Consider the following 27,483-nt stretch of genomic DNA (forward strand, 5'->3'; position numbering starts at 1 on the left):
GAAAATACTAGTTTAGGAGAAATGTAGAAAGAGTTTGATGGGACTTGAAAGGAGTAAAATCAGTAAAGCTCAAGATTGGTTATGGAAAAATCTAAACTTTTCACAGAGGTTTTTAACTATTTTAACTCAATTTGATAATTCTGTTTTTATTTATTTATTTATTTTAATAATAGAAGCATCTACATGTCATGGAGAACCCAGTGTTTCAGATATTCAGGAGAAGAGTAATTGTCTCATGTCAGAATTGTCTAGTTTCTGCCCTAAAAGGTAAAGTGATGGGGGGGGGGGTTAACTATATGACATGTTTGCTTACATTCTTCCACTGCTTTCTTGTAAGAAGAAGAGAGTACTCTATTTCAGTTACTTCAAATACATTTCTAAATGCAGATTATAAACCATAATGCCAGTATACTGTTCTCATTTTAAAAAAGAAAATTAATATTGCATTATATAAAGGAATTTATTCTTATAAAATACTGTCAATCTTCATTTTAAAAGTGAAGGTAATATTAATCTATAGAAAGTGGTCTATCAATTTTTAATAATCACTACCACTTTTCTACTGTTTTTTGTTTTTTTGTTTTTGTTTTTGTTTTTTTTGGCCAAGCTTTTATTGTTGAGACGTTAAGCCTTTTCCTTTAGATTTTAGGGGATGAAATTAAAGGATGTATGGAAGACTTAACACAGCATTCTTTGCTCAGTTTTGTTGTCATATGACCAAATGATGGAAGTAAAGAATATTAAAGTTCTTTATAATTCTCCAATTATATTGTTAATACAAACTAGAATCTGTGGAGAATTTGGATAAAAGATAAAATTCTTGTTTGATCTTACCTTTGAGTTAGTTAATTTTATAAGTTTCATTTACCCTGTCAACTATATGTAGCGATCAGGTTTTATTATATTGTGTGGTCTGCCATCAGTGCTCATGGAAGTGATCTTGTGTCTAAATATCTACTAGCAGTTCCTAAGTAGCAAACACAAAATATGATCTAGTTGATGATTCTGTCATTAATCCTCATTTGAACTGAACTCAAAATCATTGCTTGTTAATTTTTTCTTATTAAAAAATGCCTTCAATTTATTATCTTATGTGTGTAAGTGTATGTATGTATGTATGGCTGTTGCTCAGGCAGTCAGAAAAGGGCACTGGAGCTCTTGAAACTGAAGTTACAGAACATTGTGAGTTGCCATATGGGTGTGGGAAATTGAGCCCAGTCCTCTGGAAGAGGAGCCAATGCTCTTAATCCCTGAACCAGTTCTCTATCTCAGTTTCCTTCTCCACCCCACACTGCCCCTCCCCGAGACACGGTTTCTCTTGTAGTCCTGGCTGATCTGGAACTTGCTGTGTCGACCAGGCTGGCCTTGAACTCAGAGAATACCTGCTTCTGTCTCCAGGGTGTTGAGCGCTACCACTGCCCAGAGTTTCCTTATGTAAATGCCAAATCTTAAAGCTGAACTAATCATAAACCCATGCAATATAGCAATTAGGTAGATCAGGTAAAAGAATATGGATATACAGCAAGGAAAATTTATGCAAATAGTAGCCAACACATATATGTTTACTAATGGTAATATTTTTAGGACTTTTGCATACAGTCATATCTATGCTATAAAATGGATTATATTTTTATTCCCATTTCCCAAATGAGGAAACAGACGTATTTTGGTGATTTGCAAGTTACTAGTAGAATGATTTGAATCTTAGTAGTCTAATTCCAAAGTGCATTGTTCTTAAACACTTACTATATGAAGTATAATCGAAATATAATCATATTTCCCTCTTTCTTTGATGAATATTGAGTTTTTTTCTCTTCATTTTCAAAAGGTCTATCAAGATTGTTTTTAAATTGGTGTATATTGTACATACTAGTAAGCTTCATAAAGACAGTTTTCAATATTTTGACCATATTTATCTGCCATATCCTATCCGTCATTCTTTCCTTCCTTTCTCTGCTTTTTTCCCCCACCTCGTGCTAATCTTTTTTCCCGAGTATCCCTTTGATTTGGCATTCTGTAAATAAGTGTGGGGAGTTTTCGAGAGTTGGATTTATGTATCTTTCTGCAATCTAAGATGCACAGAAAGAGAGAAACTGTATTTGCCTTTCTGAATCTGGATTATTCCATCCATTTTCCTGTATATGTCATGATTTCATTTTTCTTTATGGCTAAAAACATCCCTTTTGTATATGCAACATGTCTTTTCATTATTCATTTGTATGTTGATAGGACATCAAACCTAGTTCCATTTCTTAGCTGCTGTGAATAATGCAACAATAAAAATTAATGTGCTTGTATCTCTGTAGTGTGTTAACTCAGTCTTGGGTGTATATGCAGATGTGGTATAACTGAGCTGTGTAATAGTTCTATTTTTGGCTTTTTGATGACACAGTATGGATTGCACAGTGGACATACCAGTTTACATTCTCAAAGCTGGGGCCAGTGAAATGGCTCTGCAGTTAGGAAGAGTGTGTGCTCTTGTAGACATCCTGAGTTCAATTCCCAGCAACTAGCTGGTGGCCCACAGCCATCTACAAAGGGATATGGTGCCCTCTTCTCGCAAGTAGGTGAACATGCAGATGGACCACTTGTACATTAAAAAAGAACACAGTCAACGAGTACCCAATGCTCCCCTTTCCCTTGCATCTATCTCATCATCATTTGTTTTGTTTTTTTTTCTTTCTTTAAAAAAAATATTTTTATCTTCATTCTTCACAATTTCATACATGCACACAGTGAAATATCATCATATCTACCCCCTATGTGTACATTGGGGGAACTGAATTCCCTCAACAGTGTATCCTCTCATAACTTCATGTTGTCATCTCCTTCCTTCCTTCCCTCCTTTGTTTTTCTTCTTGTTTTAAACACGAAGTCTAATTAGTACTGCCCTTAGGTTCATGGGTATGGCACCATCTGCTAGAGGATGGACAGCCTAACTAACAATAGTCACACTCTCAAAAAAAAAACAAAAAACAAAAAACAAAAAAAAAACCCCACATTATTTTCTCTCCTCTAGCAGCTATCATCTGTTAGTAGCTCTATAGGAAGGAGTGCCTGGAGAAAACCCTCCTCAATCTATCCAGGGCTTTGACTGTTCTGATTGTGTTCAGGTAACTACAGTTTCCAAGAGTTCACAAATGTAATAGCATTTTATAGTACATTTCTCTATCTACAAGCTCAAACATTGTTTTTTTGCCTCCTCTTGGGCAACATTTTGTGAACCTTGCTAGAGAATAGGGAGCGATAGAGGTATTTCATTTAGGGCTGAGCACTTAGTCTCCTACTTTCAACACTTTGATCAGTTGTGATTGTCTAGATTGACTGCAGTCCATTGCAAAAAGAATCTTCTCTCACTGAGATTGAGAATAGCCCGTGTCTATGGTTATAAACAAATAGTTATAAGGTAATTTGACAACACAACCACTTAACAAAACAATAACAGGTTCTACTTTAGAGCTTTTGAGCTTCCCAGTCTTGGACTTTTGACCATGATTACATTCCCAAGAGTGAAACTCCCCCATGGAGCAGGCCTGAAATCCAGCTAGAATGAAGGGAGTTATCCATAATGGACATATGACTACTGCACTAGTGACATGTCTTAGTTGGTAGGCTGATATTGTAGTATACATGATCATTGTTACTGGGTAGCAAGGATGATGTTTCCTCATCAATTTGAGATTGATTTTTCCATGTCCTATAGCTAAAGTGTGTCTTTAGCAATAGTGTCTTACTATGTTGTTATGATGGGTAAGCCAAGGGCAGTGGCAATAGCCTGTGTTGTTTTGGAGACCCTCCCTGACACAGAGAGAGATGTCCCATGTTTAGAACTGTGATATTCATTTAATAACCTATGTCATTTGTGAGTTATGTTTACCCAGGCAGGGTGATAATTCCTGTTTGTGCCTTTTTTTTTTTAAGTTGTATTTTGAAATTAGCTTACTGTACCTTGTGGGTTTCCATGGATCTTTCATTTTAGTTAACTCTCTTTTCTTCCATCCCATGCTTCTTTTAGCTCTCAGTGTTCCTAAATGTGTTTTGGTTTACTTTTTCCCCCTAATTGACTAATGAGATACTAGTTTCCATGTAGCTTTTTATATACCCTTCCTTTTGGATTCACCCCCTTTATTTTCCACATAACACCTTTCTATCTGTATCCACATTCTGTTTCTAACTTTGTTTTTACCCATAATTTACTGTCCCTCTTTCCTTAATGTGTTCCATCACCCAACATACTTCCACTTGTTCTCTTAATCTAACCTAATAAACAAAATATTTGAAACTATACTCAGTGAAGTAATTCAGACCAAATAAATATAAGTTCTGTTGCATATGAATTCATATGGATCCTTGCTTTACACTTGTCTTTGTGACTGTCATAGTTGGGGTTATTGTTACTGTGCTGAAACACAATAACCAAAAGCAAACTGAAGAAGAAAGGATTTATTTGGCTTACACTTGCACATCACTGTTTATCACTAAAGGAAGTCAGGACAGGAACTCAAGCAAGGCAGGAACTTGAAGGGAGGAACTGATACAGAGGCCACAGAGGTATGCTGCTTACTCTTTTGCTCCTCATGGTTTTCTCAGCCCACTTTCTTGTTGAACAGAGGACCACCAGCTCCAAGGATGGTACCACCTACACTGGGCTGGGCCCTTTTCATCGGTAGCTAATTAAGAAAATGCCCTACAGCTGGACCTTATGGAGCCATTTAATTGACGTTTTCTCTTCTCAGATTACTATAGGTTGTGTCAAGTTGACATAAAACTAGCCAGCACATTGTGTTAGATCAATGATGTCCAAGCTGTCATATACTTTGTTGTGTATATTGTAGTTTCTTCAAGGCTTTTATCTTGAAAATAGATTGGATTTTTGTCAAATAGAGTTCTTTGGAGGCATCTATTGAGATGATTATGTGGATTTTATCTTTGAATCTATTAATCTGCTCTATTTAAATGTATCCAAGTTTTTTGTTGTTGTTGTTTTTATTGTTTTTATTTTTTTGTTGTTGTTTTTAATCCATGTTTCTCATGGAGATTGGCCTGTTTCTTGTTATGTCTTTATTCAGTTTTGGCATGACAGCAATACTGGCTTAGTAAACTAAAGTTTGGTAGCATTCCTTCTGTTATGAAATTAGTGTTTTTAAAGATCTGGTACAATTCACAGTTAATTTACCCAGGCCTAGGCTTTTTGTAGTTGGGAGATTCTCTCTGCTTCAGTATTGTTGCATGTCATTAATCTGTTGGCGGTTTTTATATCTTCTTGCTTTAGTTTTGGTAGGTCATATTTGTCAAGAAATTTTTCTAGATTTTCCAGTTTACTGGAATATAGATTTTCAAAGTATGCTTCCATTTGCTTGGAATGGTCTTGTATTTCCTTCATCCTAAGGTGGTTAGGTTTTTTTGCTTGTAAGATAAGTTTCTTGGTGGCAAGATATAGATTTGTTCTGTTTTAAAATCCAATCTTAAAATTCTGTTCTTTTCGAACTGAGACTATTATATAAATTATATTATATAAATATATATTATATTATATAAATTAATGGTATATTATTCTACTCATCTTACTGTTTTTGTTGTGTAGTGTAGTGTAGTGTAGTGTTTAGCACTTTCCTATTCCCTCCTTACTTTTTTAGTATGCATTTTGTTTTTCTACACCCCTACATGGGTTAATCTTTGTCTATAGAGTATAAGATTCTTTCATGTATCTTTCGTAGTTGGTTTATGTTCATCATGTTCTTCTTCAATTATGAAGAGTAGCTTTCCTGGGTATAGTAATCTGGGTGGTCAGTTACTGGCTTTCAACACTTGAAACCACACTATTCCCACTTTGTTCATAAGGTTTTTTTCTGGTGGATCTGGTTTTATCTGTGACTTGTATTTCTCTCTTGCCATCTTTCAGAACTTCTGAGTTCGCTTTCATTCTTACTATTTTTTTTCCTTATAATTTTTGAATGTTCTGATGTATCTCTTTTGTCCTCAAGCCCTAATACTCTGTCTTCCACAGATCTTTTGAAGGGGCATCTGGCAAACTTTTGATTTCATTTACTGAAGTTTTGATTTGGTTGTTTTTTCGAGACAGGGTTTCTCTGTAGCCCTGACTATCTTGGGATCCCTTTGTAGACCAGAGATCTACCTGCCTCTGCTTCCTGAGTGCTAGGATTAAAAGTGTGCCCTACCAGGCCTGGTTGGTTTACTGAAGTTTTTATTTTTAAAATTCTGGGTTGACTTTTTCAGTATTTCTACCCATTGAATTCCTCTTTCATGCTCTGTATTCATCTCTTTTATTTTATTGTGTTGTTTATATTCTCTTTGAACTTATTTGGAAGATTTTTTACATTGTCTTAAATTTCATTAAACCTTTTTATGAATATTCTTTTGCATGTTTTACCTAAGATTTTATCTAATTCCCTTTCATTTGCTCCCATTGCTATGGGGTTGATAATTTTTGAAGGTTTCCTGTTTTTTTTATTGTTTCTGCGTAGAATTTATGCAAGGTTTTTGCTTTGATTATCCATACTCTTTCAGTTGAAGTATTTGCGGTGTTCAAGGATGACAGTTCGATTAAGCTGTGGTAGGCTTTTTGTTCCTGTTTTGCTTTGTTTTTTGCCATTCCTTCCCACCTAGAAAGCTTTGGCCCAGGAAGTACCCACTGTCTCCAGCATTACACTTAGGCTGGAATACTAACTATGGCAGTATTCTGAACTGATGGATAGGCTCACAATGAGAATATATTAATGGCAATAAAAAAGAAGCTCTTTCAACTATGGTCATTTTGCAGAATAAAGAGGAAAGGATTGATTGTATACTAAGATATTAGTTACTTAGAGTAGGAGAAAATATTCTGAGTAAGACTGTATTAGCATTTATGTAATAGAGGAAAAGCTAATCAGAGCTCCCTCCACTCCTGTCACTGTTAGAAGGATTCTGCGTCCCAGGACTCAGAATAGCTCACTGACGCTTGTTCTACAAGATGCTTTGATCCACCAAGCTGCTAAATCAGCATAGGTCTTTTAAAATGGCTTGCTACCTGCCCAAGCCAAATAATAAAAAATATGAATGTGGAGCATGGGCCTTCAAATTCCTGTCTGTTTGAACTGTAAATCTTCTCAGTGATGTGTCTGTTACTGGTTGTACTTTCTGTGTGTTTGGCTTATTTTTTGTTTTGTCTTTGTCTTTACCCCTGTCTGTCCAAGGAGTTGCACAGATGCTGTACATATTAGCTGTATAGATGCCTGCCTTCCCTCCCTTCTTTTTCTACCTTATAAATTACCTTATACTGAAAGTAGGGCTGTCTGAAGCTCTTTTTGTCCTAAAATGAGGTCCCCATCCTCTCTAGTTGTTCTCAGTCCTCTTTAGGGAATGGAGCATGCCCCAGTTGGGACTTGAGATTTTTAGAATCAACTCGGGATATTCCTGTTCTTTGCTACTGAAGCTTGTGTTTTTCTGTCATCACTCTTTTCATAGATTAGTGACTCTCACAGTCCTTGCTTTACTTCCTTAGGAATTTAGCAGTCTGCATATGGTCTGCATTTCTACTTCCACATTACCAATTCTTTTTGGTTTCAATGTTGTATCAATGTTTTAGTTGAACTGCTAAACATTGACATTTATAGGAATGCCTTTTCAAATGTAGCTGTAGTGGTACTAGATTTTACAAGTGCATCTTTCTGGCCATAAAAGCAAGAAGCTTTTAGCAGATTTGTCTTTTGCTTGGCAAATACAAGACTTTTTGGAAAAAAAAAAATAAAGCAAATGGGTGTTAAAAGACTTTTATATTACATTTATTAAGCATATTGCTTTATTATATTTTATTTTGAACCATTCAATTTCAGAAGAAGAGTTTCCATCCAGTACACTGAAAGCAGTGACTCAGAGGAAATTGAAACAAGTGAACTACCACAAAAAGTGAAAGGTAATATTACTGATTTGATACTATGTCTTGTAGTCTAATCTCCAAGTGTACCCATTTTTTATTTTTGTTTCATTCTAGGCAAGCTGAAGAATGCACAATCAGATATTAAAAGTAGAGTAAAAGGTAGGTATATAATATGTCTTCTAACTCCTTACATAATCTATATGTAAAGATTATGAAAATAAAACCTCATTAATTGACATCTTGCTAACTTGAAAGATTTTAGCAATAGGTTTAAAATTTGCTTTAAAACTCCTTGTACTTGAGCTTCTCATGAACTTACTATATGTGTTAGTTGAGTTAAATGATGCAAATTCAATGAATAATTTAAGTGAAAATCTAAGGGATAATATTTAAACAAACATTAAGCAAAAGTCATTTTCTTGAATGAAACTTTGTATTTTTTAAACACACACACACCACACACACACACACACACACACACACACACACACACACACACACACACACAGAGCAATGAACAGGTTTTGAGTGCCTTCCTGGCAGCATTCATATTATACACATACAAAAGAATGCATATCATTTGTTTCCTTCATCTTTGAAACATGCTTTGTTTTCCTGTTAATTCAAATCATACTGTCTTTCTGGTTAGTTGAGAAATTATATTACGTTTGGAAAACAGCTCATCACTGTTGGACTGATGTGAAATTTGACAGCTTCATACTGGCAGAGCTTTCTTTCCTGAGAGCTGAGCCACTTTACATTTGTCTGTTCCTGCTTCCATGTCTTTTAAGGGACGTAACAGTTGGGGCATGATCACATTTCTCTGAGTTATAGAGATGGCTTAGTGTCATAAATATCAGTGTCATTTACCAAATGTTATTTTTATTTAATAATATAATTTCTCAAGTTGCAAAATATGCAAAGTGCCTAAGGAGGCACACTAAAGAGTTTTAAAAATTCAGTGATTTTTCTTATCAGGATCCTCTAAGGTGAAAGAAGATATAAAGTTTGCTCGTGCACTTGCTTCATCTGCCCCTGCAACAAAAAGGAAAATGTTCAGAAAAGGTCAGTAAGTCTAGCTTTCTACCTTTTCCTCTATTTTTTTAGTGAAAAAAAAATGCAATAACAATAATATCAAGTCATACTATGAAAAGTTTAGAAAATGCTGAAAAGGAAAGAAGCTGTATCATATTGTAGTGTTCTCCTATGCCTTTCTTACTGAATTTGTTTGAGAAAGGCAAAGTATGATGGAGAGAGTTCTCTCTCTTGAATAGGAAAGGTGATTGCTCTAGTAAACCAACAAAGTCATTTATGATGGTTTAAAGCTTAATTTGGATAAATTTAAATAAAGATCTAATTCTTAGTATGAATAAGATTTGCTTTTCTTAAGAATGTCACAATGTAAGTATGAATATGATGGAAAGAGATTGAATTAAGGTTAGATGTCTGAGAGAATTGTGTATCTGTGCCTTGGTCTCCACGTACAGCACAAGACCTTATGTCCATGGCTTATTGAGTAGTCACAGAGGATATAATGAATAAGTCAAAGACTGCATACAAGCAGTATAATAACATAAAAGTAGACTTAAATGTAGCCTGCTTAAAAATTATATGTTTTGGAGCTGGAAGGCTTAGGTGTTAAGAGCACGTACTATTCTTCCAGAGGCCCCACATTCAGTCTTAGCACCTATATTCAGGGTAGCACACAAACGCTTGTAACTCCAACTCCAGGGGAGCCAATTACTTCTCACCTCTGTAGGTACTCACACAGGCACACACATGCATACACACAAATCAGCACACACACACACACCCACACTCATGCACACGTGTCACATGTACACACATAATTAAAAATAAATCTAGAAAGATTTAATTAGAAGGGGAAAACCCATTTTCAATGTAGGTGATCCCATTTCTATGAGCTAGTCCTAGGCTTAATAAGGAAAAAGTGAGCTGAGCACCCACATTAATTTTTCTGTACTTCCTGGCTGTAGATGGTATGTGACCAGTTGCCTCATGTACTTGTCATGACTTCTGCTCCATAATAGGCTATAGTGTCAATTTGTGAGCCAAAATAAATCCTTAATTTTTTTTTTAAACTTGCTTTTGTCAGGTTTGGCACTATTGTTGTAATAAGCTTGACTGTTGTTAGTAAGCATTTAGCACTGGTTAGTAAGCATTTAGCAGGAAGAATGTGCAAGATTTTGGAGTTGCAGCCTATAGATATGCCTTAGACATGAGATTCATGGGTCATTCTGGTGGAGATTTGGAAGATCAGACTTCTGAGCGATGAAGCTAGTGGGGACTTTGCTCTTCAGGTTTCATTGGACTTTCTTGTCTAGCAGCCTTTTATGTTACATTCTTTCAAAGAACCTGCTTAATTCTGTCTGCATCTTGAGCATTTGAGTGTTTGAGTGGGGCTGAATTAAAAATCATTGGTTGGCTGATTGTTTGGCACAGGGATTTCAATACAGAATACCATTTATGCTGTGTTATGGCTACTGTTCACTGCTATTACCCAGGTTAATAGAGAAAACTGTGAGGCAGAAAGGTAAGACAAATGTATAGCTGGCAAGGAAAGAGTGTGAGAGTTTATAGCTGAGGACAGGGAAGATATGGAGAGAGCAAATATAATTGTTACAGCGATTAACATTAAAGAGGAGCCTTGTGTCTGTACTGGGGTAGGAGAAGTACGGAGAAGGTAAGACCATACCCATTAAAAGATCCAGCTTGTAACAGTGCAGATGAATTTGAAACCAGAAAGCCAAAACACAGAATGCCACTGAAGGAGCTCTCTCCTCCACAGTTGCCACTTGCAGTAGAGTTTTCTTAGGGTCAGTCTTAAAGGTACACAGAAGTGGATGCAGCTTTGGTCCAAGGTACCAGGCTAAATTTGGAGCTGGCTACAGAACTTGGTAGTGTTGTTTATATGGTATTGACTTTGTAGACATTCAGGATAAACAAGAAAAGATTCATGGAGGTTTGGGTCAAGTTTGCAAAAGCTGCTGAGGCTTGAAAGTGTGTGGCAGTGTCAGACTGCCTGCAAGGAGATCTGGGAGCCTATTGCACAAAGCGGGAAAGGCATAACTTGGAGTAGAAGCTCCAAGATGTTGGGGATGCTAGAATGGATTTTTTTTTTTTTGAGGAAAATTATAGTTAAGAAATTGTTCTGATAGTTTTCTTGTGGAGCTCCTGTCCCCTCCAGGTTCTTCTATCTTCCTATTCTTCCATAAGTCTCCCGCCCTCTGCCCAAAGTTTGACTGTGAGACTCAGCTTCTGCTTCAATCCTCTGCTGGGTGGAGTCTTTCAGAGGACCTCTATGGGGGCTCCCCTCCTGTTCTCTTTCTTCACCAGCTTCCAATGTCCATTCTTTTTCTTTTTGCCCTTCTAAATGAGAATTATGCATCTTTCCTATGGTCCTCCTTCTTATTTAGCTTCTTTAGGTCTGTGGATTGCAGTATAGTTATCCTGTATTATATGGCTAATGTTCATATAAGTGAGTATGTACCAGGTGTGTCCTTCTGGGTCTGGGATACTTCACTCAGAATGAGCTTTTCCATCTCCATCTATTTGCCTGAAATTTTCATGATGTCCTTGTTTTTGATAGCTGAGTAGTAGTCCTTTGTGTAGATATACCACAATTTCTTTATCCATTCTTCAGTTGAGGGACATCTGGGTTGTTTCCAGTTTCTGGCTATTTCTAATAGCATCACTATGAACATAGCTGAGTAGATGTCCTTGTTGTATGGTGGAACGTCTTTTGGGTGCTGGTATAGTTGAGTCTTGAGGTAGAGCTGTTCCCAATTTTCTGAGAAAGCACCAAACTGATTTCCATAGTACAAGTTTGCACTCACACCAGCAATGGAGGAGCGTTCCCCTTTCTCCACATCTTCGACAGCATTTGCTGCCACTTGAGTTTCTAAACAAGAGCTCCACAAGAAGACCAACAGAGCCAACAAATCTGGGCCCAGGTGAGGTTAGTGGAGTATGATACACCAAACAAAGATACCTCTGCTCAGATGTAGCCAACAGGCAGACAGGCAGGTAGTCTCCATAGCAGTTCCCTAGTGAAGGGAGCAAGGGCTGTCCCTGTACATGACTATGTTGCCTGCTTTATGATCACTTCCCCCTGGAGGGGTATCATACCAGACCACAGAGGAAGAGGATGCAGGCAGTTTTTGATGAGACTTGGGAGACTGGGGTCAGTTAATATAAGGAAGAACGGCTCCACCTCTCCTAGGACTAGGGGAGGGGCATAGGACGGAAGAGAGTGGGAAAATGGAACTTGGAGGAGATAAGGGAGGGGGCTACAATTGGGAGATTGGGATGTTAAATCAATTAAAAAAAATTTGCTCTAAGCCAGCCATGGTGGTGCCTGTAATCCAAGCACTCGGGGAGACAGAGGTAGGCAGATCTCTATGAGTTAGAGAGGTGGAGAGGACTGAGTGGAGAGGAAATAAGACAGAAGAGAAGAGACAGAGGAGAGAAAGAAAGAAAGAGAAGGAAATTACCCTGAGTTTCAGAAGAGCCTTTGAGCCTTTAAGACATTGATTGAGACTGTTCAAAAGATTTTTGGGCACTTTTAGAGATGAACTGAATGCATTTTGCATTTTGAGATGTACATAAGAGTCCCGGGGCCAGGGATGGAATGTTCTGACTTCAAGTGTACTTGTGTATTAAGTTGACAAGAGATAGAATTGTAAGTTAAGTTTGTTAGTTTGATTGGAGTTAGAATCAACATAGACACACCCCTGGTTGTGTCCATAAGGGTGTTTCTAGAAAATTTTAACTAAAGAGGTAAGACTGCCCCAGTGTCTGCTGGTTACAGTCCTCTGATTCTTCCTGATTAAAAAAAAAAAAATGACTATATAATTTTTTGTTTCATGGAGTGAAAAAGACTGGAAACAGTTCATTTGTTGTTTTCTGTTTTTCAAACTAAGTAGCCTTGGCTGCCCTGGAACTCACTTTGTAGAGTAGTCTGGCCTCAAACTCACAGAGACCTGCCTGCCTTTGCCTCTTGAGTACTAGGATTAAAGGCCTGCACCCCACTACACGCTCCTCCAACCCATTTCCTATTTTTTTAATTCTTCTGGATTTCTATCTTTATAGATGATGGCTGTTAGGACCTTATTGAGATGCATAATTCAGGAATTTAAAAAAAATCAACTAAAGTCTATCCACACCTTGTTCTTTTAGGCGGGTCTGTTATGGAGGGATCAAAGAAATGTGACACTAGAGAGAGGACAAGAACAACACTGATCATCTGTCCACTTTCTGTGCTGAGCAATTGGATTGTAAGTCTAAAGTCTTTCAGTTTAAAATGGTATATTATCATATTTCTCTGTAAGAGAGTATTTTTAGAAATATATGGGACCTTCATTTTATATCTGTTAAGTGAATTACATTTGTTGAGCCTAAGTACTTTTTCTTTGAAGGTTTATGTGATTAACTTACTAATTGCTAATTCAAGATTTGATTTGTACTTCTGCTTCTGCTATTTTTGTGCCCTATAAGAGGCACATATAATTTAACACTCTTATTTTACTTAGTTATTGGGTTTTGGAATTGTGAGAATTCCATTAATAAGTAATTTATACTATATAACAATGTGTAACACTAAATGTGCTTCTGTCTGTTTGGTTTGTCTTTAACTTATTTTTATAGATTTTTCTCATTTAATCCTCATCATTCTCAGTTTCCAGGTGACCAAACTGAAACAGAGAGGTTAAATTACTTGACTAAGGCCATCCAGCCAAGTACATGAGAGAACTGGAGTGTGGTCACCAACATGTTGATCCTATAGTCTCTTGTTTTGAGGCTACTGTTCAGAAAAGCATGTTTTTCCCCCCCTGCAGGTTGTTTTTCTTTTTAAAGAACATTGTATTGGAATGGGATCTCTTTTAAATGTTATGCATAAGAAGCAGACTGCTTTTATGCACTTTCTAATTGGAACTTCAGTCTTCATTTTATAATGAAATATGATTATTTTAGAAGCACTTGAACATAAAGACCCTTGATGTGAGCCTTCAAGTATGTCTGTCCTATCTAAGGAAGAGGAATTTCTGTTCATCATTAAAACTATTGTCTTAATTTTTATGTCTTATTCCATTTTTCATACTTCCTTTTTCTATTTTTTCCCCTTCTCTTGGTTATTCAGTCTGATCCCACTGAGTTTTCCATTAAAGATATTCATGTCCTCATTTTGATACTTCATTTTAGTAATGTTTCACATTGAAGTTGTTGCTCTTCTTCATTCTTGCCCTGTTGTCCCTCCATTATAAGCATACTCACTGAATTGGCTGTACTTTTAGCTGTAAAACTTGCGTTGGGAGAGATACCTCGTGACCCATCATACCCTCTGTCCTCCTTTTGACTTTATATTCATCTTTTTTATCTTGATTTTATATTTCTTCTTGACTGTTTTTTCAAGACAGGATTTCTCTGGGTAGCCTTGACTGTCCTGGATTCACTTTGTAGACCAGGCTGGCCTCAAACTCAGACATCTGCCTTTATCTGCCTGTATCTGCCTCACAGAGTGCTGGGATTACAGGCATGTGCCCTGCCTCTGAGTTTTCTTGACTGTTTTTTAGGCATTGATTTAATCATTTCTTCTTCATGTTACCTATTTTCCCTCTGTGATATGACATCTATTTTTTTTTTAAATAAACTATTCCTTTTCTTGACTCATATATTACTTTTTCCTCCTGAGGCATATGGGTTACAGTGTCCATCCTCCCCCCTCACTATTATTAATATTCCAGTAAAACTGTGGTCCTTTTTTAGATGTCTGGTTTGCCTTGCCAAGGACTGTAAGTACGTGTTATGAATCATAATGTAAATATTTGTGTTTTCTGATAGTCTTAGGTGACCTCTGTGAAAGAGTCCTTCAATTCCCAAAGGGGTCAAGACCCACAGGTCAAGAATTGCTGATATAGAGGCTTGTGGTAAACAGTACTTCATTCTCCCAACAATGTATTCTGTTTCTAATTTCCAAGTTAATCACCTAATATTCGCAAGAGCAGATTGGAATCTATTTTTCTTTGTATCCCCAGGAACTGGAGTTGCAGACTACAAAATATTGTGTGGGTGCTATGAACCAAACTCACATCTACAGCAAGAGCAACAAGTTGCTCTTAACTGCTGAGCCATCTCTCTAGCCTCCCTTTTTGTGTGCAAATAAGAAAAATAATCAAATTAAAGGAGTAAAATTTTTAAGTATGAATTCCACAAACCCCATTAATTAGTTTTAGATATTAAGACACATTGTTTAACTGCCATCCAAAGCATTTATTTCATCCTCTGTTGATATGTTACATGGCACACGTAGTGTCTGTAGAGACAAAGCATCTGTTGTTTTTTCTCTAGGAATGTTAGTTTTCCTTCATTCTTTATCTTATTCTTCCGTCAATATTCATTGTTCAATTTCATTGCTACTCATTTGATTCAGATTTTAAAAAGTTTTTCTCCTCATACTGAATTTCTTCTACCAGATGACTTAACTTTAAAAAAAATTCTCTGTTTTTATTTTTACTTCAGGTTTCCCCCTAACTTTATTTTTTTTGTTTGTTTGTTTGTTTGTTTTGTTTTTAATCTTTTTTGTTTTGTGTATATTTCTTATTTAGCCTATGTTGGGAAACCTTTGACCTCATTGTATGTTCTGTGACTCCAGTTTTCCCCCCAGCTCTGAGGATAGTGTGTGTGTGTGTGTGTGTGTGTGTAATGTCATCTGGAGTCACTCTGTATGGAAAATGTTTGTGAGTTACAGGTGAGCACTTCACCTCATTTTTTTCCTGTACTCTGCTATTCTTTGTCTTCTGGATCTCATCCACTTTGTGTGTTCTTGTGACTTTCTGACCACAATTGCTTTGCTTTGTTCTTGGTTTATATGAAATTACTCAGAGGCTTGAGAGTTTTGAGGCCAACTTGGTTATATAGTGATCTTGAGTGGAAAAAAATTTAAAAATTTTAGTGATATCCTCATTTACTCATGAAGACCTAAGAATTACCAGGGTGTAGCCATCTTTGCTTTACTTTTTTCATTGCTGGAGTATATAATTCTGTGTTATTGTCCTCATGAAAATACAGAATTCAGTGAGTCATTCTGCTCTGCTGGTTTTGTTATCGATTACAGTATTTTCATTGTTCATGTGCAAAAAGTTTGCTGAGGTAATTCTTTTTCTTGATGTATATTTTATTATAATTTATTTACATTATATCCTAATTTTACCTCTCCCTCTTATCTTCTAATTCCCACCCTCCCTCCCTCTTTTGCACTGTTCCCCTTCCCTAGACCTCTGATTTGGGGGCCTTCCTACCCCATCATCTGACCACAGACTGTTAGGTCTCATCAGGATAGCCTGCATCCTCTTCCTGTTTTTGCCCAGAAGGCCATCTTGCCAAGGGGTAGTGACCAAATCTTGGGCATCAGAATGCATGTCAGAGGTTCAACAGAAGCCCACCCCACCTACACCCAAACCCCAACATGGAGAATCAGCTGTCCATCTGCTACATCTGAACAGGGGGTCTTGGTTCTCTGCATCCATTGTCCTTGGTTGGTTCATGAGTTTGTCCAGGCCCCGCTGTGTCTAGATCCTCAGACCTTCATAATCTCCCAGTGGAGCTCCTTCTCCCTCCTGGACCTTCGATCCCCTTACTCTTCCCTACACCTCTCCGTCCTCCACCCAGAGTCCAGCTTCTAGTCCTAGTATGTGTCCTGATTCCCCGCTGGGTGGAGTCTCTTAGAGGATATCTATTTTGGGCTAATATCCACTTATAAGTGAATATACACCATGCCTGTCTTTCTGGGTCTGGGGTCCCTCACTCAGGATGATCATTTCTAGTTGTATCCATTTGCCAACAAATTTCAAGATTTCCTTGTTTTTAGTAGCTGAGTATTCCATTGTGTAAATGTACCACAGGTTTTTTTTTTTTTGTTGTTGTTTTTTTGTTTTTTTTTTTTTTTGTTATCAGTTCTTCAATTGAGGGACATTTAGGTTGTTTGCAGATTTTAGTTATTATGAATAAAACTGCTATGAACATAGTTGAACAAATGTCCTTGTGTTATGAACCATTTTTTGAGTATATACCCAGGAGTGCTAGAGCTGGGTCATGAGATAGCACTATACCCAATTTTTTGAGAAAGTTCAAGATTGATTTCCAGAGTGGTTATACACATTTGCACTCCCACCAGCAATTGTGGAGTGTTCCTTTCTGCACATCCTCATCAGTATGTGGTGTCACTTGAATTCTTGAACTTAGCCATTTTGACAGGTATAAGATGGAATCTCAGAGTCGTTTTGATTTCCATTTCCCTGATAACTAAGGATGTTGAGCATTTCTTTAAGTGTTTCTCGGCCATTCAATATTGCTCTGTTGAGAATTCTCTGTTTAGCTCTGTACCCCATTTCTAATTGGATTATTTGGTTTATTGGTGTTTAATTTCTTGAATTCTTTATATATTTTGGGTATTAGCTCTTTGTTGGCCTTAGGGTTGGTGAAGATATTTTCCCAGTCTGTAGGCTGTCGCTTTGTTCTGTTGCCTTACAGAAGCTTTTCAGTTTCATGATGTCCCATTGATTAATTGATGATCTTAGAGCCTGAGCTATTAGTGTTCTGTTCAGGAAGTTTTCTCCTGTGCCAATGAGTTCAAGATTCTTCCCCACTTAACTGTGTCTGGTTTTATGTTGAGGTCTTTAATCCACTTGGACTTTAGTTTTGTGCAGGGTAATAAATATGGATCTACTGCATTTTTCTACATGTAAATGTTCGGTTAGACCAACATCATTTGTTGAAAATGCTTTCTTTTTCCATTGTATGGTTTTGGCTTCTTAATAAAAAAGGAAAAAACAAGTATCCATTGATGTGTGGATTTATTTTTGGCTCTTCAATTATCTTCCATTGTTTGACCAGCCTATTTCCATGTTAGTACCATGCTGTTTTTGTTACTGTTGTTCTATAGTACAACTTGAAATCAGGCATGGATATGCCTCTGGAAGATCCTTTATTATTGTACAGGATTATTTTAGCTATTCTTTTTGTTTTCTTTTGTTTTTCCATATGAAGTTGAGAATTGATCTTTCTAGGTCTATAAAAAACTGTGTAGGAATTTTGATAGGTATTGTGGTGAATCCGTAGATTGCTTTTGGTAAAATGGCCATTTTTATTATATTACTTTTCCTGATCCACAAGTATGGGAGTTCTTTACATCTTCTGGTATGTTCTTCAATTTCTTTCTTCAGAAACTTGAAGCTTTTTTTTGTTTTTGTTTTTGTTTTTGTTTTTTCTTAAATATCTTTCACTTGCTTGGGTAGAGTTACATTGAGATACTTTATGGTTTTTGTGGCTATTGTGAAGGGTGTAGTTTCCCTAATTTCTTTTTTAATGAATGAATGAACGAATTAATTAATTAATTAATTAATATGAGTGTGCTATCTACATGTACACCTGCATGCCAGAAGAGAGCATCAGATCACATGACAGATGGTTGTGAGCCACCATATGGTCCTGGGAATTGAACTCAGGACCTATGGAAAGGCAGACAGTGCTCTTAACTGCTGGGCTTCCACTCCAGCTCCCCATAATTTCTTTCTTAGCTCGTTTCTCATTTGTATGTAGGAGGGCTACTTACTTTTTAAAGTTGATTTTGTATCCTTCCACTTTGCTGATTGTGTTTATCAGCTGTTGGAATTCCTTGGTAGAATTTTGGGGTCATTTATGTATACTAATTGTATCATCTGCAAATAGTGATAATTTGACCTCTTCCTTTCCAATTTGTATGACCTTGATCTCCTTCAATTGTTTTATTGCTCTAGCTATGACTTCAAGTACTATATTGAAGAGATATGGAGAAATTAGACAGCCTTGTCTTGTCTCCACTTTCAGGGTAATTGATTTAAGTTTCTCTTCATTTAGTTTCATGTTGGTTATAGGCTTGCTGTATATTGCCTTTACTATGTTCAGGTATGTGCCTATATCCCAGAACTCTCTAAGACTTTTAACATGAAAGTGTGTTTGATTTTTTTTTTTTCAATTATAGAGTTTCTCTGTGTAGCCTTGGTTGCCCTAGACTTGCTTTGTAGACCAGGCTGGCCTTGAACTCAAAGCGACTTGCCTGCCTTTGTCTCCTAAGTACTGGAAAGTGTGTTTCATTTTGTCACATGTTTTTTTAGCATCTAAGGAGATGATCATGTGGGTTTTTTTTCTTTCAGTTTGTTTATATGATTGATTACATTGATGGATTTCTGTATATTGAACCACTTCCCTGCCTGTCTGGGATGAATCCAAGTTGGTCATGGTGGATGATATTTTTGATGTGTTCTTGCAGTTGGTTTGGAAGTATTTTATTGAGTATTTTTGCATCAAATTCATAAGAGAAGTTGGTCTGAAATTCTTTTTCTTTGTTGAGTGTTTGGGTGGCTTAGATATTAAGGTGAGTGTGGCTTCATAGAATGAGTTTGGTAGTAATCCTTCTCTTTCTATTTCGTGGAATAATTTGAGGAGTATTAGTTCTTTGAAGGTCTGGTAGAATTCTGTGCTGAATACATCTGGCCCTGGGTTATTTTGGTTGGGAGACTTTTGATTACTGCTTCTATTACCTTAGTTTGTTTTCCTGATCTTGATTCAACTTTGGTAAGTGGAATTTATCAAGAAAATTGTCCATTTCATTTAGATTTTCAAATTTTGTGGCATATCAGCTTTTAAAGTAAAACCTAATGGTTCTTTGGATTTCCTCTGTAAAAATTGTATGACATGGTTGTCCGAAGTTGGATGCAATTTTGGGGTGCATCATGGTACAGACCTTGCAAAATATCGGATCCCTTCCAGAGATCTCTCATGCCTACTGTACTTCCCCAAATCAGTGTCTCCTGTCATTGTGTCAGAGGCTGGAAGCAGTTCTGAGGTTGCAAAGACCTTACAAAATACTGGATCACCTCCTAGAGAGCCCATAGGCCTAATGAGCACCTTTAGCAGGATGGCTGTTGGCAGCTGTGTTTTCCTGAGTTTTGTTGATTGTGTTCTTACCTCTTCTTTAACTGTCTCCTTTTCTGATCCTCTTTTCCCCAGGGGGCCTACACTAGCTCCAGTGTTTGGAAGAGTGGGGGGTGCTTGAAGCTCCTGACTCCCGAACTTGGAGTCTGGCTGCGATGAGGGTCCGGGTGCGTGGTGGGAGTCGGGGTGGGTGGGTGCTGATGCTCCTGGTTGCTCCCTTCAGTCTGTTTCGCAGCTTCTGATCCTCTGCTCCCGATATATGGTACACACTGGGCTCAGCCATCTTGACATCTTGGGCTTCACTCTTGTTAATCATCTTTCTCTCATACCTGTTCTTTTCATTTTGTTCCAGCTTCTTCTATTTTCTCCATGGCATGTTCTCTCTAGTCTAATCTCTCTCATTTTTTTTTTTTCTTGCTCAAAGTCATTTAAGCCTGTTGTTTACAAAGAAACGTGATGGACTTTTTTACTTAAAAATGGAGACATTAGACACAGCTATAGTTCTAGTACTTGACAGGCAGGAAGATGATGAATTTGAGATTGAGATGATGATTGAGTGGAGATGGTGAGTAGTGATAGTAGAGATGATGAGTTTGGGATACATAGTGATAACTCAATAGAGAAAAATGAAGTGGCTGCTTATTGGTAGGATAGCAAAATTTATATAATATGCTGTATTTACTTTTCAGTTTTATGGTATGACCCTAATTGATACTCATTACTGTAATTATTGTTGCTATTCTTTAGTTTTAGATTGAAGGAAAATTGATTTATTATACTCCTGCCAGCACAGATCTTACATATGCATTGTAAACCTTATATCCACCTGCTTCTTAGTAAAATGTTTGTAATTTTCTTTTAGGACCAGTTTGGACAGCATATAAAATCAGAAGTGCACTTGAACTTTTATGTTTATTATGGTCCTGATCGTATTAGAGATCCAACCTTGCTTGCAAAACAGGATATTATTTTGACTACTTATCATATTTTAACTCATGACTATGGAGTAAGTATGCAGATACCTAGAGCCTTTAAAATGTTTACTATTACTTTTTAATTTTGTGTCTGTGTGTGGTAGTGAGGGCTGGTGCCTTTGGACACTCCTTTAGCTAGAATTGCAGGTGTTTGTGAGTCACATGAAGTGTATGCTGGGAAAAGAATTGGGATCCTCTGCAAGAGCAATAAGAACTTCTAACCATTGAACCATCACTCCAGAGATTTATTTAAGATTGAACTTAATTTCTGTACTTTATACATACTTTATACATACCTCTATACTTTATACATACTCTATATGTTTCTAAATTATTCTAAAACTCATAGTATATATTCTTCACTGTCTGTCTTTAGTGTTTTTAGATGTAAAATAGAGGTGATAATAATTTAGGCTAGTGAGTATTCACTAATTTATTCTTTGGAGTACTTAACAGTGCCAGAAACATTGTGAGAGTTGCTAATAAAGATCTGAACTACTGTTATTTAACAAACACTTAGGTACTATGTTATTTTAGTGTGCTTTTTTAAAATTTATACCATATCTCTATTTCAGACTAAAGATGCTAGTCCATTACATAGCATAAAGTGGTTAAGAGTGATCCTTGATGAAGGACATGCCATACGAAATCCAAATGCTCAGCAGACAAAAGCTGTACTTGACTTAGAGGCAGAAAGAAGATGGGTGTTGACGGGTAATTATAGCATTCAGTTTTATTTGTTTTTTAATTTTAATTTTGTGTGCCTCTGGTTTGTATGTATATAGGCATATATATGTGTGTGTGTATGTGTGTACATATACATACATATGTGTGTGTGTGCATGCATGTGTGCACAAGTGTGTATTCGTGTTTGCATTCGTGTAGGAGCTTGATGTTGCTGTCAGGCATCTTCTTGGACCATTCTTTACCTATCCATTGAGGTGGAGTCTCTTAGTTAAACCCAGAGCTCACCATATTGCTAGGGCAGCTGTCTAGCTGGCTTTGGGAATCCCACCTACATTCCAAGAACTAGAATTACAGTCATGCTGCAATACACACCCAGAACTTATGTGGATTCTGGGAGTCCAACTCCAATCCCCTCTTTGTGGCAAGCACTTTATCTGTTGAGCTCTCAGCTAACATTTCTTTGTTGTTGGTTTTTAATTGGTGCCTAAACATTATGCACATTCATAGACCTTAATGTGCTATGAGAGCTCATTGTATCATATTCAAATTAGAATAATTATATGTTTTCTCATTTATTTTTGTAGCAAAAGCATTCAAAATAATTTCTTCTAGCTCTTAGGATATGTATAATGTATTATTTGTCTTTCTATAGTTACCCTACTATGCAGTAAAAAATAACAGAACTTATTTTTGTAACCATTATTCTTTCAATATCTAAATGAACAGTTTCAGAAATTGTGTGTGTGTGTGTATATATTTTACCTGTTTTCTTAGTAGTTTCATAACTTCAGGTTTTACATTTAAAATTTTATTCTGTTTTAAATTGTATATTGTGACTGCTTTAATTTCTTGGGTCTACATGGTTGTGCCCAGTTTCTTTACACAGTACATTCAGAAGATGTCTTTTTTTTTTTTAGGTGTGTACCGTAGTGCCTTTGTTAAAGACAGTTGTATGAGTTTCTTTCTGTTTTACATTCTGCTCCATTGTTCTCTGTCTGACAATACTGTTCTGTTTTGAATACTGAAAACTACTAAAGACATGTGGTGTGATACTTTCTGTTTTGTTCTTTTTACTTAGACTGTATTGTTTTTCCAGGGCTTTTGTGATTTCATATGAATTTAAAACATTTTTCTTTTAAATGGCCTGGAGGGATGCCTCAGTGATTAAGACCACTGGCTGCTTTTCCAGAGGATCCAGGTTCAATTCCCAGCACCCACATGGCAGCTCAAACTGTAACTCCAGTTGCAGGAGGATTAGACACCCTCCTACAGACATACATACAGGCAAAACACTGATGCATATAAAATGAAAAATAAACATTAACTAAAAAGAAAAAATATTTAGCCAGGTGTTGGTGGCACAAACCTTTAATCCCAGCACCTGTGAGACAGTAGCAAGAATATCTCTGTAAGTTCAAGACCAGCCTGGTCTAGAGAGCAAGTTCCAGGACAGCCAGGGGTACACAGAGAAATACTGTCTCAAAAAAAAAAGAAAAGGAAAAAAAAAATTTTTTACATTGTTTAGTGTGTGGGTAAAAGTATATACATGTGCACCAAAGCGTATGTGTGGATGTCAAGGACAATTTATAGGAGTTGATTTTCTCCTTCGTCTTGTGTAATTAGAGTATTCAGGCTTAGCAGTATATGCCCTTATCCACTGAGCCATCTTGTCATCCAAATAATTCCATATGAATTTTGATATTATTTCTCTAGTTCTTTAACAATATCATTGGTATCTTGATAAAGATTGATTTTGATTTGTAGATCATTTGTGTAGTACGGATATTTTCACAGTATTGCTTTTTTTTCTTTCTGAGTCTTTAATTGTATCTCTACTTTTTAAGTTAAATAGATGGCTATCTTTTTGCATAAATTGGAAAATATATTTTTCCTTTTATTTCTTCATGGTATATAACTTCAGGTTTTCTATATCCCTAATAATTATTTACCTAAAACTACCTGCCTTTTTGTTCCTAAGTTATTATACAGATCACTAAAGTATTATATCCTGTTACTAATTATAAGAACCTTTGTAAAGTGTCTTGGTAAAATATTGGAATGGTTTCTCCCAAAAGCTAGATGGAGATCAGGACCTAAGCATCGAGGGTAGCCTGCCCAGGTGATGTCATTCCTTTTTTCCCCCCTCAATACTTGGTGAATTTGCCCAGTAGCGTTTCCAAGCATGCACAAAGCTGTGAATGTTTCTTTGTTTTATTTTGTTTTTAAATTGGAGGGAAAGGGTTTAGGTTTTTATTTGTTTTGTTTTTGCATACAATATATTCTGGTTATGCTCTCACCTTCTGCAGCTACTCCCCAGCTCCTTATAGGACTGATTCTTACAAGCTATGAACATGTGATATCTCCATTGCTTTTGTGTTTCTGTCAGTTTCTTTCATATTGAAGTTTTTTGTCTTCGCCTCTTTTTGTTGTCCACTACAGATGCATGATACTATGTCTGTCTTTATGTGGCTTCTGGGGATTTGAATGAATTCAAATTCAAAGTTACCAGGCACAAAATTAACAGCCAAAATTCAGCACCTTTTTTTTTTCTTTTTGAGACAGGGTTTCTCTGTGTAGTCCTGGTTGTCCTGGAACTCATTCTGTAAACCAGGCTGGACTCTAATGCACAGATGCACCTGCCTCTGGTTTCAGAGTGCTGGGATTAAAGGTGTATGCTACCACTGCCCAGTGTATATTTTTTAAAATTTGTTAATGATTTATTTTATGCACACTTGTGTTCTGCCTGCTTGTATGCGACAGTGAGAGTGTCAGATTCTCTGGAACTTGAGTTACAGACAGTTGTGAATTGCTGGCTGAGGGCTGGGAATTGAAGCTAGGTCCTTTGGAAGAGCAGCCAGTGAATGCTCTTAACCACTGGGCCATCTCTCCAGCCCCTCACTACCATTTTTTATACAGCCCTGGTTACCACAACTTTACAAAATAGAACTACTTTAGATTATTTGTTGCTGATCTTGGTCATCAAAAATTTCCTGGCATGTGTTGCTTTAATGTGACAGGTTTTTCTGTTGCTATTGATGGGCAAATTAATGATTTACATAAAGAGATAGACAAAGTTTCTCGAGTGATCTTTCAATGGCCATCATGGCTAACATGGCCATGTTCCTCCCCTTCCGTGTTCCTCTATTACTGTTCTTTAACTTCTCTTCTGCTTGCCTTGCCATAGAGGCAGTGCATTCTATCATGGCCTCTATTATGGCCACTGTTTTCTCTTTTAAAAACTTAGAAATTGGGAGATGTACTAGGCATGAGTGCTCACAGATAAGCATTGGAAACAAATATGTTTTCCACTCAGAAGGCTGAGAGAGAATGTTGTTAATGACCTGGTGACCTTTGCTATCTGTAGAGACAGACCTTACCCAAGTCCTCCAGAATGTTTACCCTGGACTCTCCATTCCAAGACCTTTGGTCTTAGCTTTAATTCTCAGTCAGTAAGAATCCATCCTTAGGGGAGATGTCACTTGTTCTTTATAGCCTGCTGAGTCCTTTCTCTGTCTTAGACCACAATCCTATTCCTTTAAAGCCATAGAACCAGTATTGACTGTCACATGTTCTTTGCAAAAGAGTTTCAGAGCAGTCATGCCTTAAGCTTTATTGTGCACATGGGATTGGTATGGCTATTAGCAAGAAACCTTTTTTTCCAAAATTATGTTGTATTTAAATATGTATAAAATAAATTGCCTGGTATCAGAATCCAGAAGTTTTGACCTAGCACTGGCTAAGGTGTAGTGACCTGAATTTCAGAATTTCAATCTTATGTCCTCCATATTAGATGGTTTTACTGCTGGCCATGATGCTTGCAGTACCACCTCCCTCCCCCAATAGCACACCAATAGCAAATTATCTGAAAAAGAATTGAAGACTGAGAAGATGGCTTAGTGTGTCAAACATTTGTCTTGTTAAGTATATGAAGATACTAGTTAGTATGTGCCTAGTACCGTGTCCATTTTCAGCTATTATTTGTGTCACTGGGCCAGGTGAATATTCTGGTTAAAGAGATACAACTCAGTGGTAGAGTTTTTGCCTAGTATGTGTGAGGTGGCAGGTTTGATCCCTAGCACCACAAAATCAATTTAATTTTTAAGAGTTATAATGGTTCCCTGTTTTGTTTATTTATTTTAGGTACTCCTATCCAGAATTCCTTAAAGGACTTGTGGTCTCTACTGTCCTTTTTAAAACTTAAACCATTTGTTGATAGAGAATGGTGGCATAGAACAATACAGCGCCCTGTCACAACGGGAGATTCGGGAGGACTTAGGTAAGTAAGTGTGACATGTGATGTATTAGTGACTGTTAGTGAAACCAATTACCACGTTCATTGATGTTTTCACTTAACTCTTAACGTTACTCTCCAAAGCACATAAGCTTCAGTGTCACTGAGTCTTAAAACTTAGTGACTTGTGTTTGGGAATAGAAGATTTCTGTTTGTGGATCTTTTCCTTGTTATAGCAAAACTGGAAAGGCAGACCGTCATGGTCATTGTGTATGGCTGTTACCCTCCAAAGCCATCATAAGCAGGTTCAACAATGATAGGAAAAGCTATGTCCTTTGATGATTCACTATGCATTATAGTTTGATAACTTACATAGCTTTCTATGCAGGCATTTGATGTGGTGTATAGTGCGCAGTGTACAATGATCTCAACAAAAGTTTTAATGAACATTTCATATGGTTGATTTCAGTGGGTACAGATAAAAGGTGAGAAAGCAATGAAAACATTGATGGGTATTTTTCCACATACTTGTCTGTTGTTGCTCCAGAGCAGTGTCTGTCTAAACAAGAATTAGGACCTTGTGGTGTCTCATATAATCATTATAAAAGTGACACTTGGCATGGACTAGAAGCAGAAACATAATAGAGGTGATTAAAAAAAAATACCAGAGTACATTCTCCATGTGAAGATATATGATGCATATGTACTAAAATACTTATTTCTGTTTTGGGTAGATACATTAAAATGTGCTTCTTATTGTGAGTTAAAGTGAAAATGATTTAAATTTTAGACCATTGTCCTAGTTATTAAAACTGTGCACATGAGTCCTGACAACTGTTTGTGCTCTACTTAGTCTAAGTTAAAAATTGTGTATTTTATTATTATAGGAAATATTAATAATTGATAAGTCTCATTTAAAAAATTCTGACATTGAGAAATGAAATGGAAGAATTGTAGAGCCAAGAAAGGCATTTTTTCCTCTTATGCATTTTCATGTTTCTGTTTTTCAGCTTTTTATTAACTTATAGAAAGTTCATTTTATTTTCATATTATACCCTTACTTTTCATATTACATCACATGAGATTTTTTTTTTTAACTCATGAGGATTACTTTAGAGGACATAAGATAGGCACTTACTCATGTCTATACTCTATTTAATAAAGTACCTTACACCAAATAGCTGTTTAGTAAGAATTAAAATATTGTATATTGAGTGGTGTAGTTGATAAGAAGATTTTTGAGGAATAAAAGTGTCAGTGTTGTCAACAAAAGCAGAAAAGCTTTGGAAAAGAAGTACATAATATAAGATAATTGGTATTACATTGAGATGTAATTTCACTAGTTTTTTGTAATTCTTTATTTGTAGAATATTCTTGTGACTATAATAACCTAAATAAAAGATCTTTAAAACTGAAAAGTCAAACTCTTGTTTTTGGTCTTTTTTACTCATTGTATTTAGAAATAGTTATATAATTACTTGTTTTACTTTGACTAGGCGTTTACAGTCCTTAATTAAAAATATCACACTTAGAAGGACAAAGACAAGCAAAATTAAAGGGAAACCTGTTTTGGAGTTACCAGAAAGGAAAGTATTTATTCAGCACATTACACTTTCAGAAGAAGAGAGAAGGATTTATCAGTCTGTTAAAAATGAAGGCAAAGCTACCATTGGGAGGTATGGAAACAATGTTACATTAAATTTCTGGGGGTTTGCCTGCTT

General features: G+C 36.5%; 1 protein-coding gene across 3 annotated transcripts in view; it reads left to right on the top strand.

Moving 5' to 3' along the window:
- The window catches only part of HLTF (helicase like transcription factor), a 71,876-nt gene that overhangs the window by 25,548 nt on the left and 18,845 nt on the right, over positions 1-27,483 (top strand). For 2 of the 3 annotated variants that reach the window (XM_084768475.1, XM_084768477.1), the window contains 9 exons: positions 174-267; positions 7,836-7,915; positions 7,994-8,038; positions 8,858-8,944; positions 13,079-13,176; positions 20,733-20,876; positions 21,420-21,558; positions 25,672-25,807; positions 27,259-27,438. In XM_084768475.1, the coding sequence (XP_084624601.1) occupies positions 174-267; positions 7,836-7,915; positions 7,994-8,038; positions 8,858-8,944; positions 13,079-13,176; positions 20,733-20,876; positions 21,420-21,558; positions 25,672-25,807; positions 27,259-27,438 (1,003 nt within the window). The remainder of the gene's footprint in view (positions 1-173; positions 268-7,835; positions 7,916-7,993; positions 8,039-8,857; positions 8,945-13,078; positions 13,177-20,732; positions 20,877-21,419; positions 21,559-25,671; positions 25,808-27,258; positions 27,439-27,483) is intronic. The other variant, XM_084768476.1, reaches the window with a different exon arrangement.

This window comes from Acomys minous, assembly GCF_964271855.1.
Source record: "Acomys minous genome assembly, chromosome: 19".
NCBI lineage: Eukaryota > Metazoa > Chordata > Mammalia > Rodentia > Muridae > Acomys > Acomys minous.